The sequence below is a fragment of the Tupaia chinensis genome, unplaced genomic scaffold (genome assembly GCF_000334495.1).
Source record: "Tupaia chinensis unplaced genomic scaffold, TupChi_1.0 Scaffold000051_1, whole genome shotgun sequence".
Lineage (NCBI taxonomy): Eukaryota > Metazoa > Chordata > Mammalia > Scandentia > Tupaiidae > Tupaia > Tupaia belangeri.
Window position 1 is genome coordinate 25626 of NW_006159509.1, and position 15458 is coordinate 41083.

At 38.3% G+C, this 15458-nt stretch overlaps 1 protein-coding gene across 1 annotated transcript in view; it reads right to left on the minus strand.

Annotated features, from left to right (window-relative positions):
• Positions 1–15458, minus strand: part of LOC102483142 (serine/threonine-protein kinase Nek1) — a gene marked incomplete at its 3' end in the record, with an annotated part of 67081 nt that overhangs the window by 18465 nt on the left and 33158 nt on the right. The window contains exons 8-11 of the mRNA XM_014591339.2: positions 8172–8255; positions 4268–4335; positions 4047–4133; positions 1011–1065 (exon numbers count right to left, since the gene is read on the minus strand). Of these exons, the coding sequence (XP_014446825.1) occupies positions 1011–1065; positions 4047–4133; positions 4268–4335; positions 8172–8255 (294 nt within the window). The remainder of the gene's footprint in view (positions 1–1010; positions 1066–4046; positions 4134–4267; positions 4336–8171; positions 8256–15458) is intronic.

Below are 15458 nucleotides of genomic sequence, written 5' to 3' on the forward strand. Positions count from 1 at the left end.
AAGTCTTTTAACAAGCAAAATGAGAAATAGTGATTGACTGTTTTTAAAAAATTATAATAATAATAATAATTATTGGGAAATGCATGGAAAAGACATTGAATGATAAAGCGGGGAGATTGATGTCTCTGTATTGACCGACATGCATGGCATTCCCTTTTGAAAAAGCAATGGAAGTCAATGTAAAGTTATATGTAATCCAATGTAATATAAAGAAGATTATGATGATAATATAAATAAAAAAAATAAATGAATGAATAAATAAAATAAAATAATTATTTTTAAAAAAGTATACATTTTAAACAATCTAAATGAAAGCATATTTAAATTGAAAAAAGAATCCCTCAGTATGTTTAGCAAGATTCTTTAATAACTTCAGTTCAAAGCCCAAATAACTTGAATATTTTGAGAAATTTTCCTCAAATTAAATGAATAAAATTTGTTAAGGGGCCAGCAGGTGGCATGGCAGTTAAGGTGCTGGATTCCCACATGGAAGACTGCAGTTCAAGTCCAAGACCTGGGAGCTTGAAAATCATGCTGGGCGTAAGTGCATGCATGGCCAAAAATTTCAAGAGAAGGGAGGAAAAGGGACTACAGTGTGGCCATCTCTTGGGGTGGGGGGATGATTTCTCACTCCCCCTCTGTGCATCTCTGGCGAGCACATGCACCCAATGGCAAAAACCTAAAAAAAGAATTTGTTAAAATACCAAATTCATAGCAAAGAAATTTAACACTAAAAAGAGAGCAAAATTTATTTTTGTCATTAGAAATAATTTTCTGGAAAAAAGTATAAAATACACATTATAACAACAAATATATAATATATGCATATGTATTAAAGGAAAATCAAATTAGATTCATAGTTCAAGAAAGATGACAAATTTAAAAACTGCCTTGGAGAAGAATTTCTAGAACCAGTGAGTCATCTGAAAGATAACACAATTTTTAGAACAACTGAAATTTTATTCACTTTTTAACATAATTTAAAAAATATTTTAGAAACTTCTACTTACTGCGTGCTTAAGTGTACACATCTCATATAGGACACAGCCCAAAGCCCAAATGTCACTAGGGAAGATAAAAATGAGAAATGTTCTTTAAATATCAGAATGTACTTTAAGTTTTTTCACTTAAAGAAAACATAAGCGGCATCAAAATGCTTTGAAAAAAAATATAAGTACTCCATAAAACATTTCCTTTACTCAAAATTTCAACCATAACCAAATGACAAAAGTAGCTATCTTGTTCTGATTAGAAAAATAATGATTACCAAGCATTTAAAGTTTCATTAAAAGAATTTAACATTTAAGAGAATATCAAAAATTTCATGAGCCTTCCCTTCAGTTATTTTTATTTCACAAAGGTTAAACCATTTCATTCAATTATTTGCAAAATATGATTTAAAAATATATAAAAGCAGTATGTCATTTTAAGAAACATGAAAAAATACTCACTAAAATTAAAATCTGAAAAATCCTGGAAGAACCAATAGATCAATGTTCCTTGGTTGGGATTTTGTGAGAATAAAGAATGATTAGAATTCAATGGTAGGACTGCCCTTCCTCCTCACATAGTACACAATCTGTTAGCCGTACTACAACTTGGTGATTAGGAATATGGCCAAAGGAGCTAGATAACTGCCCAAAAATTTCAAGAGGAGAAGAGACGATACTCTGGATACTGGCATCAAAACTTAATTGGTTGAAGGACTTCACAGATGTTACTTTTAACTCTCTATATGGTTTCCTTATAAAAAGGGATGATTAATACCTATATCTCACAAAATTAATATAATGATTAAGAGTTGGGAATGATAGATGGCATAATGGTTATGTTGCTGGATTCCCACATAGTCGACCGCAGTTTGAGTCTCGGACCCAGTGGCTTAAAATTCATCCTGGGTGCGTGTGTGTGTGCATGCCCAAAATCCCAAGAGGCCATGGAGAAAGGACTGCAGTGTGGCCATCCCCCCTTTCTCACTTTCTGTCTCTCTCTGTCTCTACAGTGAGCACGCTTGCCCCATAGCAAAAATCTCTCTAAAAATAATAATAAAGATTATGAGTCAACATATAGAAAGCATTTAGGCTAGTAGGTATTGTGGTGTCAGATATACTGGATCTCACATGGCCAACCGCACTTTGGAGAGGTTTTTTTTGCTATAGGGCGCATGTGCTTGCCACAAAGACAGAGAGACAGAAAGCGAGAAATCATCCCCAGGGGGGATGGTCACAATGCAATCCCTTCTCCATTCTCCTCTCAGGATCTTTGGCACAATGCACGCAGTGTGATTTTAAGCCACTGGGTCTGGGACTTGAACCATGGTCGACTACATGGGAGTCCAGCGACATAGCCATTACGCTAACTGCTGGTCCTGGTCAACTGCAGTTTGAATCCCTGAGTTGGTGGCTTGAAAATCACAACAGGCACATGTTTGTGCATGCCCAAAGTCTTGAAAGGAGAATGGAGAAGAAAGGAATTGCATTGTGGCCATTCCCCCAGGGATGATTTCTCACTTTCCCCTTCCTCTTTGTTTCTCTCCAGTGAGCAGATGTGCCCTATAGCAAAAATCTAAAAAAACTTAAAAAAGAACACACGCACACACATAATATATATAAAATGCATCCAAAACAGCGTCTGGCATTTAGTAAGTGTTCAATAATTGTTAGTTATAATTCAATAGGCAGTGTCTATTATAAAGAGAAATATCAAAGAAAGCACTCTATTTACAATTATAACTTAAATAATTAAGTAACTTTTTTTTTGTAGTTTCAGCAAGACAATGCAATAGCTTTCACAGAATACCCATTACCATATATTTAAAAAATATTTTTAAGAGCCAGGTGGTGGTGAAGTGGTAATGCAACTAGAAAGGTCCTGAGTTCACAGTTTAGAACCTCCCTGAGCACACCAGCCATGTGTGTGGCCCTCACCCAGGCTGGTTGAGACTGGGGTAGAGCACAGTATGAAGATCTTGCTAGGGGTGTGTCTCTGTCTCCCTATCGCTCACAGAAGAAATAAAATATAAAAAATACTTCCACAAATATGTTTACATGTGCACTTATTCAATTAGAACAGTATTCTGAATGGTTTGTTTTTTTTTTTTTCATTTTTTTAAGGGAGATTTTTACTATAGGGCATGTGTGTTCGCTGGAAAGAGAGAGAGAGAGACGGAGAGGCAGGAAGTGAGAAATCACCCTCCGGAGTGTGGTAGGCCATCCCATAATCCCTTCTCCACTTTCTTCTTGGTATTTTGGGTATGTATGCACATATGCCTGCCATGAGTTTCAAGCCACTGGGTCTGAGACTCGAGCTATGGTTGGCCATTTGGGAGTCCAGCAATTATGTCATCTTGCTAGTCCAAGTATTCTGAAGGTTAATAAATTTAGTATAATAGAAAGATTTTTAAAAATACATCATAAGGACCAGCAGTTAGCATAATGGCTATGTCGCCGGACTTCCATGTAGTGAACCGCGCGGTTCGAGTTCCGGACCCGGTGGCTTAACTCACGCCGGGAGCATGTGCGTGCATGCTCAAGATCCCGAGAGGAGAATGGAGGAGAAGGGATTGCAGTGTGGCCAGGGTGATTTCTCGCTGGGACAAGCAGTTAGCGTAACGGCTATGTCGCTGGACTCCCACATAGTCGACGCGGTTTGCGTCCCGGACCTGGTGGCTTAAAACTCATGCCGGGCACGTGTGCATGCGTGCCCAAGATCCCGAGAGGAGAATGGAGGAGAAGGGACTGCGGTGTGACCATCCCCTCTGGGGGGTGATTTCTCGCTTTCTGTCTCTCTGTCTCTCTCTGTCTGTCTGGCGAGTGCACACGCCCTATAGCAAAAACCTCTCCAAAAAAAGAAAAAAAAAATACATCATAAGCGGCCAGCAGGTGGTGTGATGATTGAGTTGCTGGACACTCTCACATGGCTGACCATGGTTTGAGTCCTGAACCTGGTAGCTTGCTTTCTCACTTTCTCCCCCCCGCTCTGTTTCTCTCTCTGGTCAAGTTAAAATAAATGAATGAATAAATAAAAATGAATATCATTTTAAATACCTTTTATTATTATAAGGTTTGTTTTCACAGATTTCAGGTGATAGGTAGTATGGGGTACCTATGCAAGTTCGAGCCAGCTCTACAGTACTAGAATGAAAAGAAAATAATTGAAGAAGGTTAAAATACAAAAAGACATCATAAATTATCACATACACATCATCATGGATCAAAGTTACACTGAAGATATTATATCAAAACAAAATTTAAAATTGTAAGATTACCTATTAAGAACCCTAGCAATTCCAAAATCTCCAAGTTGTACCGTCCCATCTTTGGTTAAAAATATGTTCTGTAAAAGACAGGAAGAAAAAGCCCAGATGTATTATTACTGTTCAATTCTGAGTTGACAACATTATTCATAAAAATTAATCAGTTAAAAATAATGCTGGTGGTGTAATGGTTATGCTGCCAGACTCTCATGTAGTCGACCACAGTCTGAGTTCTGGATCTGGCAGCATGCACTGGGTACATGCGTATGTGACCAAAAATCTCAAGAGGAGAATGGAGGAGAACGGATTGCGGCATGGCCATCCTTCCTCAGGGGTGACTTTTCACTTTGTGTCTCTTTGTCTGTCTCTCTGGTGAGAGCATGTGCTGTATTGCAAAAATCTCTCTTAAAAAAAGTAATGTTGACATAACTGGATATCTATATGCAAAACAATAAATGTTGTCCTCTAATCTCGCACCATGCGCAAAAATAAACTAACATGGGATTCAAGACCTAAATATAAGAACTAAAACTCTTAAAGGAAAACATAGGAGTAAATCTACATGCCCTTGGATTAGGCCAATAGTTTCTTAGATATGACACCAGAAACACAAACGTAAAATAAAAAGAAGACAAAAATAGATAAATTGGACCTTGGCAAAATTAAAAACTTTTAGGACCAGCAGATAGTATAGTGGTTATGTTACTGGACTCCTATATAGCTGACTACAATTTGAGTCCTGGACCTGGTGGCTTGAAACTCTTGCTTGCTGCGTGCGTACGGGTGATCAAGATTCTGAAAGAAGAATGGAGGAGAAGGGACTGAGGCATAGCCATCCCCCCGAGGGATGATTTCTCACTCTGTCTGTCTGGCAAGTACACGTCTTCTATAGCATCAATCTCTCTCTAAAAAAAAATTTAAAAAAAATCTGGATCCCTTGCCCCCCAAAAATCACTGCCTAAGAACCCAAACTAGCTTAAATATAACAAATTAAGTGTAAATGCTTCCAATAATTTATCCCACTATTTTGCATACAAAACTCCAATGCTATATGAAACAGTAAAGCCAAGAATTTGCGGGTTAAAAGGAACTAAACTTTTTATCAGAAGAATTGAGACAGGTGCTGCCTTCCAACCTAGTGTTTAGGGGAGCCAGATTCCACATGGCCAACGGAGGTCTGAAATCAGCCCCAGTGGTTTGAGAAACATGCTAGGCACATGTGCACGGATGCCCAAAATCCCAATAGGAGAAACGGAAAAGCGACTGTGGCATGACCATGCCCCATTGAGAATGCTTTCTCTCCCTCCCTCTGTCTCTCTCTGGCAAATGCACATGTCCTCTGGCAATTAAAAAAATAAAATAAAATAAAATAAAATAAAATAAAAGACAACAACTTGAGTCACACATTTGCTCAAGGCCAGAGATGACACTGTGGGATTGACCAGGATAAAGTAAAATGGGATAAAATGGGTTTAGGTGGCAGAGGATAAATGGGGTATGAAGCTCCAACCAGTTTCCCTTGTTCCCACTCTATATCCGGAGACAATCAGCCTATACAAGAACTTTCAGGCCTAAGGAGGTATGAAGACACAAGAACTTGATGCCTCTTGAACTCCCCATTCTGGAACCAAGAGGGGCTAAGTGAGGCAATCATGAAACTTCTATACAGAGATGAGCTGTGGATCTAAAACACTTCCCAAAAAGGACTATACCGGAAAAAAAAAAAGAAAAAAAGTCTGAAAAGAAATCTAATACAAAGAAAATCAGCCAATAAAAGCATCAGACTAGAATTCACTTTAGACAGAATTTTACAAAACACTGCAAAATCACTAAATATATTGAGAAAATTGCAAAGAGGTAAACAGAATAAATATAAATGAACAAACAATAAAAACAAAACAAACAAACGAAAAAGACAAGGTGGTTCCAAGACCTGGTAGTCAAAACAACTGGATCCCACATGGCCAGTTTGACGGTGTAGGTCATGAACCCAGCAGCTTGAGAAACACACCAGGCATGTGTGCCCAAAATCCTGAAAAAGGGAAATATGGAGAAAAAGGATTGTGATGTGATAATTCCTCCCTCTTTTTCTACCTCTATTAGGGTGCACATGCCCTCTAACAACAATAACAAAAGGAGAAATAAAAACAGTTATATATAAAAAAGCTACTAACTAATAGCAATCTTAGGGGAAAAAACAGTCATACAATAAAGAAACAAATATGACAGGACTTCAAAAAGTTCATAAAAAAATGAAATTAAGGGGCCAGCAGGTGGTGTGGAGGTTAAGGGTGCTGGACTCCCAGATGGCTGACCACGGTTTGAGTCCTGGACTTGGTGGCTTGCTTTCTCACTTTCCTTCTCCCTCTCTTCCTCTCTGGTGAAATTAAAATAAGTAAATAAATAAATAAATAAAAAGAAAAATGAAATTAGACTATGAGTTTACTTCAGTGCAAAAAAGAATTTGAAATCCATGAATATAGCTTTTCCTAATATATATTTTCCACGAACATTTTGAAGACCTTCCCCCTTACAACAGAATAAGCAACAAGTTTACAAAAATTAAACAGGAATCCAGTGAACTAAGAGACTGGCTGAAGAATACCTACAAGGTAACAGAGAGACAAACAGAAAATACGAAAGAACAAAGTAGATAAGTAAATGATAGTTAAGAAATTCTAACTATGTCCAAAAGACCATAAAGGTAGTGATAAAGAGCAATATTTGAAAAAAATGTAGCTGGGCCAGCCTCAGGGCACAGAAGTCAAGCACTGTGCAGAGGAAGCTGGATTCTACATAGCCAAATGTGGTTTGAATCTTTTCCCTAGCAGTTAGAAAAATACTCGGGGCATGTGCATATGCGCCCAGGATCCTGATGGGATGGAGAAATAGAGAAACAAGAATTGTGGTGTAATCAGACTTCATTGAGGGGTATATTCTCTTTATCTCTCTTGCATGCACATGCATGAACACACAACCTCTGTCATAAAAATTTAAAAGAAAAGAAAAGAAAAGAAACAAAGAGCTAAACTGTATCTGAAAGGTTTCTACAGGAAACATACACTCCTGTAACAAAAGAGCATAGCATGGCCTAATCAAGGTGGTGTAGGTGGCAGGGTATTATTATGCAAACCTGGAGTCACATAGCAGGCCCAGGTCTGGTTCCACCCAACCTAAATAGGGTGGGTACCTTGCCATGAGCCTGTAATCCTGGTTAACCGGGAGGGTGGACCAGGTAGAGGGAGACATGGCAAAAATACCTATCTTTTCTCCCTTTGTTTGCATCCCCACCTTATTAAAAAACAAAACAAAACAAAAAAGTGCACGGAATAATTAATGAAAATTGAGCATCACTGATCCATAACACTGAAATTTCGGAACAATGGGGATACACAGTACACCCTAAAATCTTCCAGAAAGAAAGAAACAAGGGTAAGAAATCATAAAGGCTTTAAATTCCTAAACAGAAAGACTAAAAGCCGAAAGACAAATGAGCACTGTCTTCAAAATCTAGAAAACCAATTTCCTACCTAGAAGTCTATATCCAAATTACTGTCAAAGTGAGAGAATAAAGTTACCTGAGACAGACATAAAATTATCTTCCATCTCAATTACTACGTCCCATACATCCCTTCCTTAGATTTGCTCCATCACAATGAGGGAGCAAACCAAGAAGATTTCCAGTATTAGAGTGAAGGGAGAACAGAAAAGGGAGAAGACAGGTAATCTGCTGCACACCTGACTAGGTCCAGAACTCTGATAATGCAGGTCCATGCCCTTCTCCATTTAGAAGTTATCAGTGACACCCACAAAGATGCATTGTGATTACATGTCGACCAGAGATCACAAGTAAAAATAAAAAAGACCACAACTCTCTACACACCCAAAAAACTCACTAGTGTAGAAATAAGCTTACCTGTGATTTTATGTCTCGATGAAGGATTTTTCTATCATGTACATGTTTCAAGGCCAAACATATCTGTACAAACCAGTCCAAAATCTAGAGAGAAAAATCAGATGTGTCATTTCCTTTAACATTTACATTTCATAGTAGCCTTTCCTTGACCTTCAGAAGGATTCAGGAATATCTAAGGCGAAAGGAACTAAATCCTTAAACATTTCCTAGTAATAATTTCTATTAGGTTGTCAGGAAAATCATGACGTACTTTTCTATGCAAAAATGTATCATAACTGTCCTGATGACTCATATTTTGTAGGTCCTAACACTCAGTAGATAGTCAAGAAAATTGACATATAGTATGTGCGGAGTCCATACTGTACCTAAAAGGTAAGAGACTGCTACCAGCATTTCTTTTTGAGAGAATTTTTGCTATAGGGCGCGTGTGCTCACCAGAGAGAGAGAGACAGAGTGACATAAAGTGTGAAATCACCCCCAGGGGATGGCAACACACATGTGCCTGTTGGGATCTTTAAGCCGCCGGGTCAAAAACTGCAGTCGACACATGGGGAGTCCAGCAACATAACCATTACACCATCTGCTGGGCCCCTAAAATCTTTCTTATACATAAAATAAATGTGGACAGAAACTTCAAGAGTGAAAAATGAAATTTCAATTTTATAATAGCATGACATCAGGTGACTTTTGGTTTTAAATATATTTCTTTGGTCTGTAATGCTTTTTAAAATATAAAAAGGGGTCAGATGTTGGCCCAGTGGTGAACTATGACACTTTACAAGGGTGACCCTTGCAGGAAGGTTCTGGTTCCCATTTGAGATCTCCCTGAGTATACTGAGCACATGTGTACCCATGGGGGCTGGCAGAAGCTAGGGATGAACTGCCACAACAAGATCCTGCTGAGGGTGTGTGCATACTGTCTTTCTCACTCATTGAGGAAATAAAGAAATAAAAACTTTAAAAAAAAAAAAAACACAAGAGAAAATAATCAAGCTAAAAATATAGAAGGCATTTCTGACTTTTTTTTCTCCTCACATTAAGTATATGTAAACACACTGTCTAGAATTGACCACTTGGGGACCAGCAGATGGGATAATGGTTATGTCAACTGGACTCCCTAATGGCCAACTATGGTTCGAGTCCCAGACCTGGCAGCTTGAAACACATGTTAGGCATGTGTGCATGTATGCCCAAAATCATGAGAGAAAAATGGAGAAGGGATTGGAGTGTGACCATTCCTCCTGGGGGGAGATTTCTTCCTTTCTGTCTCTGTTTCTCTTTGTCTCTTCAGTAAGTGCACGCACTCTATCGCAAAAATCTTTCTAAAAATAAAATAATAGAATTGACCACTTAAAGTAAAAGTCTTAATATCTACCTGACGCCTAATACAAAATAATTCTAAGTGGACAGCATTTTTAATAATAAAATATTCAACAATAAAATAAAGAAAATGTGGGTTAATTTTCTGTACTCTTTAATTGAAGCAGGACATTCAAAACATGATACAGACTGATAAAGTTGACTATATCAAATGTTTTAAAGATTTATATAATTATATTTAATATCACTATTTTTTAATTTGACCAGAGAGAGAGTTAAGTGAGAAAGCAAGCTGCCAGCTACAGGACTTGAACCTCAGTCACCATGTGGGAGTCCAGAGCTTTAACCACCATGCTACCTACTGGCCCGAACTACATAAAATGTAAAACATCTGCATGGTAACATAACTGATGGATCACCCATTCTCCAATATGTAAAAATGCTTCTGTATCACAAAAAAATTTTAGCAGTCAAAATAAGAAATAGACTAAAGACTGGAAAGGCATTAACAGTAGGAAAAAAGGACAAGAAACATATACAAAACCTCCCTCCAAATGAAAAACCGTAATTAAATAAGATGTCATTTTAACTCGACTAGAATGAAATAATATACAATGTTATACAGAGGTGAGAAGATAAGTCTCTTAATATCCTGCTTGAGAAAAGATTAATTACAGTCATTTAATAATGTATATACATAAAAACTTTAAATTCCTATACCATTTTATAGAGCAATTGTAATTTCAAATTTATACTATGGATATAGAATTGGAAATACAGAAAGACGTGTACAAGGATATTTACTATAGCATTGTTAGACCGAAAATACATTAACAACCTAACTGTCCATCATAGGGCCTGCTTAAAAATACTGTGGTATCAGTATTCTAGAAATACCAAATAGCCACTGAAAAGAATGAAGCACTTCTATGTATACCACTTACATACTTAGAAGTGAAAAAAGAAAGTTGCAGGACAGTATATTCCTTTTTTAAAAGTGTATGCTTACGGGACCAGCAGATGGCACAATGGTTATGTCGCTGGACTCCCATGTAGCTGATTGCGGATCAAGTCCCAGACCTGGCGACTTGAAACTCATGCTAGGTTTGTGTGTGTTCGTGCCCAAAATCCCGAGAGGAGAATAAAGGAAAAGGGATTGTGGCATGCCATCCCCCTGGGGATCATTTCTTACTATCTGTCTCTCTGTCTCCCCGGCAAGTGCTACAGTGGAAATCTCTCCCTAAAATAAATAAATTAATTAATAAAGTATATGCTTATATTATGTGAGTGAACTCTATAATGAGTATGTATGTGTATGTGAAAGAGAGAAGGAAAAAAGGAAAGAAGCATAAATGTGTAGACACCAATCAGTGTTTACTTCAGGGTTGTAGATTTATAGAAGATAACGTTCATTCCATCTTTTCAGTATTTTTTTTAAAAGGTATTACATTAATATAATATAAAAATAATTTAAAGAATCGTGCTCTCGGGACTAGCAAATGGTGCAATGGGTACGTTGCTGGATTCCCACATAGTTGACTATGGTTCAAGTCTTGGACCTGGTGGCTTAAAACTCACACCAGGCACATGTGCGTGCCCAAAATCCCAAGAGGAGAATGGAGAAGGGATTGCGGAAGTGGCCATCCCCCTGGGGGATGATGTCTCACTTTCTGTCTGTCTCTGCCCCTCTGGCGAGCACATGAGCACTATAGCAAAAATCTCTCTTTCAAAAAAAAAGTAATAATAATAATTTTCTCTAAAACAAAGCCTTCTCAGTTCAGTTCTACAAATATTCATTTATATTTATATAGGACTAAACAGTTCTCTGACTTCAAGGAATTCACATAGTAATAGAAATACACTCAAATTGAATAAACACTTGAATTTTGTTATAGATTTATGTACATAAGAGAGCAATTAATTTAACCAGGGAGGAATCAAGAAAAAATACAAAAAAAAAAGGTGAAAATAAAGCTTGGTTGGATTTTACTCTTACGGAGTCTACCAGTAGAACTGGAACACATCTTCAAATCACTCATGTCTCATTTCAGTTATCATATTTCTCATACCTGTATTTTTTTTTAAAAAAATAATTTGCTACAGGGCATGTGCAATTGCCAGAAAGAGAGAGAAAGATTTCATGAGAACGCAACCCCTGTAGGGTATGGTCATGTTGCAATCCCTTCTCCATTTTTCCTTCTGGGATTTAGGGCACATGCACAATTTGCACCCAGCTTGTTTTTCAAGCCTCTGGGTCTAGGATTCAAACTGCATAGTGGCCATGTGGGATCCAGCTGCCTTAACCACCACACCTCAGACTGGCCTACCTGCATTTCTTTCTGACAAAAAATTTACTCAGCACCGGAAGTGGACTACACATGTGCAAGAAACAGCCAAAATAAAAATTAATAAAACAACTCACAGATTAGGAAAAAAAATTTTTTTTCTGTAAAGCGCCAGACAGTGAATATTTTAGGCTTCACAAGCTGCATGATCTGTCTCAACTCAGCTTTTCAACGGCAGCAAAAGTGTAGCCACAGATTACACGAACAAGTAAGTTTGGCTGTATTCCAATAAAACTTTATTTACAGAGATAGTGGGCCAAATTTGGCCCATAGCCATTGTTTGCTGATGTCAATCAAAACCTACTGAGGTCAATGGGCAAGTGAATCACTAATTCCAGAGAAGTAATGCCTGAATGTTGGAGCAGCACAGAGAAGACCTACTCACCCTGGAAGTGATAAAATAAAGCAGGGTAGAGAGGTGATTGTTAAATTAGGTTTTGATGAAACAAAGTGAAGGAGGAAAGCAGAGCTTACACAAATACAATGGCTACATTTCCAATCCTCTGTCTAGAATATTAGAAATGGAAGCAAGCTTTATCAATATTTTTGTGGCAATCTCAGAATATTTCACCTTGACGTTAATCCAGAACATATGAAGTTGTATCATATATATTTTTATTTATTTTGCTATATGGCACATGAGCTTGCTGGAAAGAGAGAGAAAGTGAGAAATCTCCCCCACCTCCCAGTGGGGATGGCCACCCTGCAGTCCCTTCTCCTCTATTCTCTTCTTGAGATTTTGGGCATGCACACACACACACACATGCCTGGTGTGTTTTCCAAACTGGGGAGTCAGTCACATATCAAGTCGCCTTAACCACCATGCCACCTGGCTAGTCCTCAAACATACCTTTTCTTTGTTAAGCAATGAATCCATTAACACTTGGTGCATACGTGCTTGCTTACTGGCTGATCGACAGATTGATTGATTGATTAATTGCCATAATTGCATTCACTTACCAGAGAGTAAAAAAGTAAGAAATCATCCCTTTTCTATTCTCCTTCTAGGATTTAGGGCACACAGGTACACACACGCCCAGCATGATTCTCAAGGCCCCAGTTCTGGACTTAAATTGTTGGTCAGCTACTTTGGAATTCCACCTGCTCGCCCTCACACTTTTAATACTGCCATCTTTTGCGATCTCAAGTAGTTGATCTCTTCTAGTGTGGACAAAGTTGCTTTACTTGGCTTACTAACAAATGGGTTATGGATCCATTCCTTGCCAGTTCAGGGGTCTTTTGTGGATGGGAAGTAATTCTTGAACTCTTTTGAAAGCTAAGATAGGTGATCATGTACCAGCTGAGAGAAAAAGGCCCTGGCTCCGACTCTTCAAAAATCCCTGCTTATGGGACCAGTTGGTGGCATGGTGGTTAAGGCAACAGACACTCGCATGTGGCTGACCACAGTTTACGTCCCAGACCTGGTGGCTTGCTTTCTCACTTTCTCTCTCTCTCTGATCAAATTAAAATAAATGAATAAATAAAATGAAATAATTTTTTAAAAATCTCTGCTTGTTTGAAACATGCCAAAACTTCCAATGTCCATTCACTGCCCCCTACGTCCAGTTTGGCTCTGAATTCAGTCACTTTATCTGATGACTTGAACACAGTTGTCATGCTCCCCTAAAGTGACAGACTGAGTTTACTGAACAGACTATGTCACACAAGCAAGATTTGCAACCCAATCTGTGTCACTGAAGTGTGCTGTCAGTAGGTGACTATTTTTCTAAAAGAAATTTCTGAAGCAGTTCTTATAACTCAAACACTCTGGCTAGTAATCTACCTTTCGGAAATCATCTCACTTCTGTTTGTAACAAAATGTGTGTGCTCTGTGTCCACTTCCTCACTGAATGCTTGAACAGACATGAGTTAATGGCATGTACTTTAATGTGGCTGATAATTTTAATCACATCCTGCAAAATGTTGTTGAGTTCAAGTGACATTTTTCACCTAGCCAGCATTTCTCTGTAGATGACAGGGTGGAGACTCACATTCACAAGTGACCTCTTTGACCTGAGTAGTGAAACCAGAAAGCTGCTCAGTCATGGCAGTAAATCTGTTCATGCATATACCAACAAAAATGCCCAATTCAGTTTGTAATCACTCAAAGACTTGAGCAGTTCTGTGGCTTTGGTGTTGGTTGGCAACAAAAGTGTGTATATCTTCATGTGTATCCTCCTGAAAGATATAGCGCACACAAACACTGTTGCCTTGTTGTCAACATCTGTAGACTCATCAAACTGGATTGTATACCACAGTGATTCTTTCATCCTCTCTAACAAACATGCCTCAATATCCTCCTGATAATTTTGTCAGTTCGTCCCATTACAGTGCTCGCCGAATGAGGAACACATGTCATCTTTTGAACTGCTGTCTTTCCTAAAAGCTCATGACAAATGTCCTCAGCAGCAGGCAGGATCGACTCCTCATCAATAATAAAGGGCATCTTAGATTTAGTAATGCGGTTAACCACTAAGAATCATGCTCTTAATGCAGATACTTTTGATGAAGTGGTGGCCTTCAAAAATTGCTTCTGTTCTTTGTGTTCACATTTAAAAAAAAAAAAAATTCCAAAGACATGTCTTTTAAAGCAGGGTGCTTGGTCTCCATAGAATAAGCAGTTTTGAACGCTTTGTGGCTTTTCTGAGTAGCCAGTAACCACATAATATACAAAGTGAGCTTCCAGAATGTGAATCGTTTGTTGAAATGCATCCGTAATTTAAGGAGGACTGTTGGTATTTTCTTTTTAGTGCAGCTTTCTTTTTGCTGGAGTCTTAGTCTCCTTCCATCTCATCACTGGGTCTTTCCCCTTTTTCAAAGAAGCTCTACAATGACATTTGTCTTTTTTTCATTTTGGCTAAGGTTTGTGAGCTTACCAAAACTGACTGAGACAAGTGTGCAGTGCAGAAAAGTGCTGCAGACAGAAGCAGTAAATAAAATAATGGCTGAGCCATGCAGAGTAAAGTAAGTGTCAGATTCTAACTTACAGCCTCCGCCAGATGCAGCTGTACAACTGAAGTACATCAATTCACTTGCCACTATAAAGCCTGCCACCAGATGCAGCTTAACTGTCACCTGCTGCTCACTGATAGGGTTTTGATATGCATCTGCAAAGCAACTGACTTATCATGGTCTTTGCACAGTCAAAACTTCTGCTAATGTTAATATTTGCAGCTACACCCCAGAACTACATCACCATTTCAGAGTGCCGCCTCAAATCATCGGGCATTAGAAACTCACAAAGAGCATGCAACCCAGACCTCTTGCACACAGTTTGCAATAGTGTTTGTGCTCCTGTAAGAATCTAATGCCTTCACATCTGACAGGAGGCAGAGATTGCAGGCAGTAATGCAGATGAAGCTTCGCTTGCTCATACACCAGTTGGGGACCCTGCTTTAATTAACATATAAGACAAGTTCTCACTTTATCATACTTCTGAGTTGCTGTCAAAAATCTAAAAATTCCCTTTCCATAGTACTACAAATTAGTATTACCAATCAGCTGCTAAACTGTAACAACTCTGGGCCTACTCTACCTACACTTTCCTAAGTACCCTGAAATGATGTTAAATAAAAACTATTATCTCTATATTACAGCAAATTATAACCTAGCTAGGGACAGA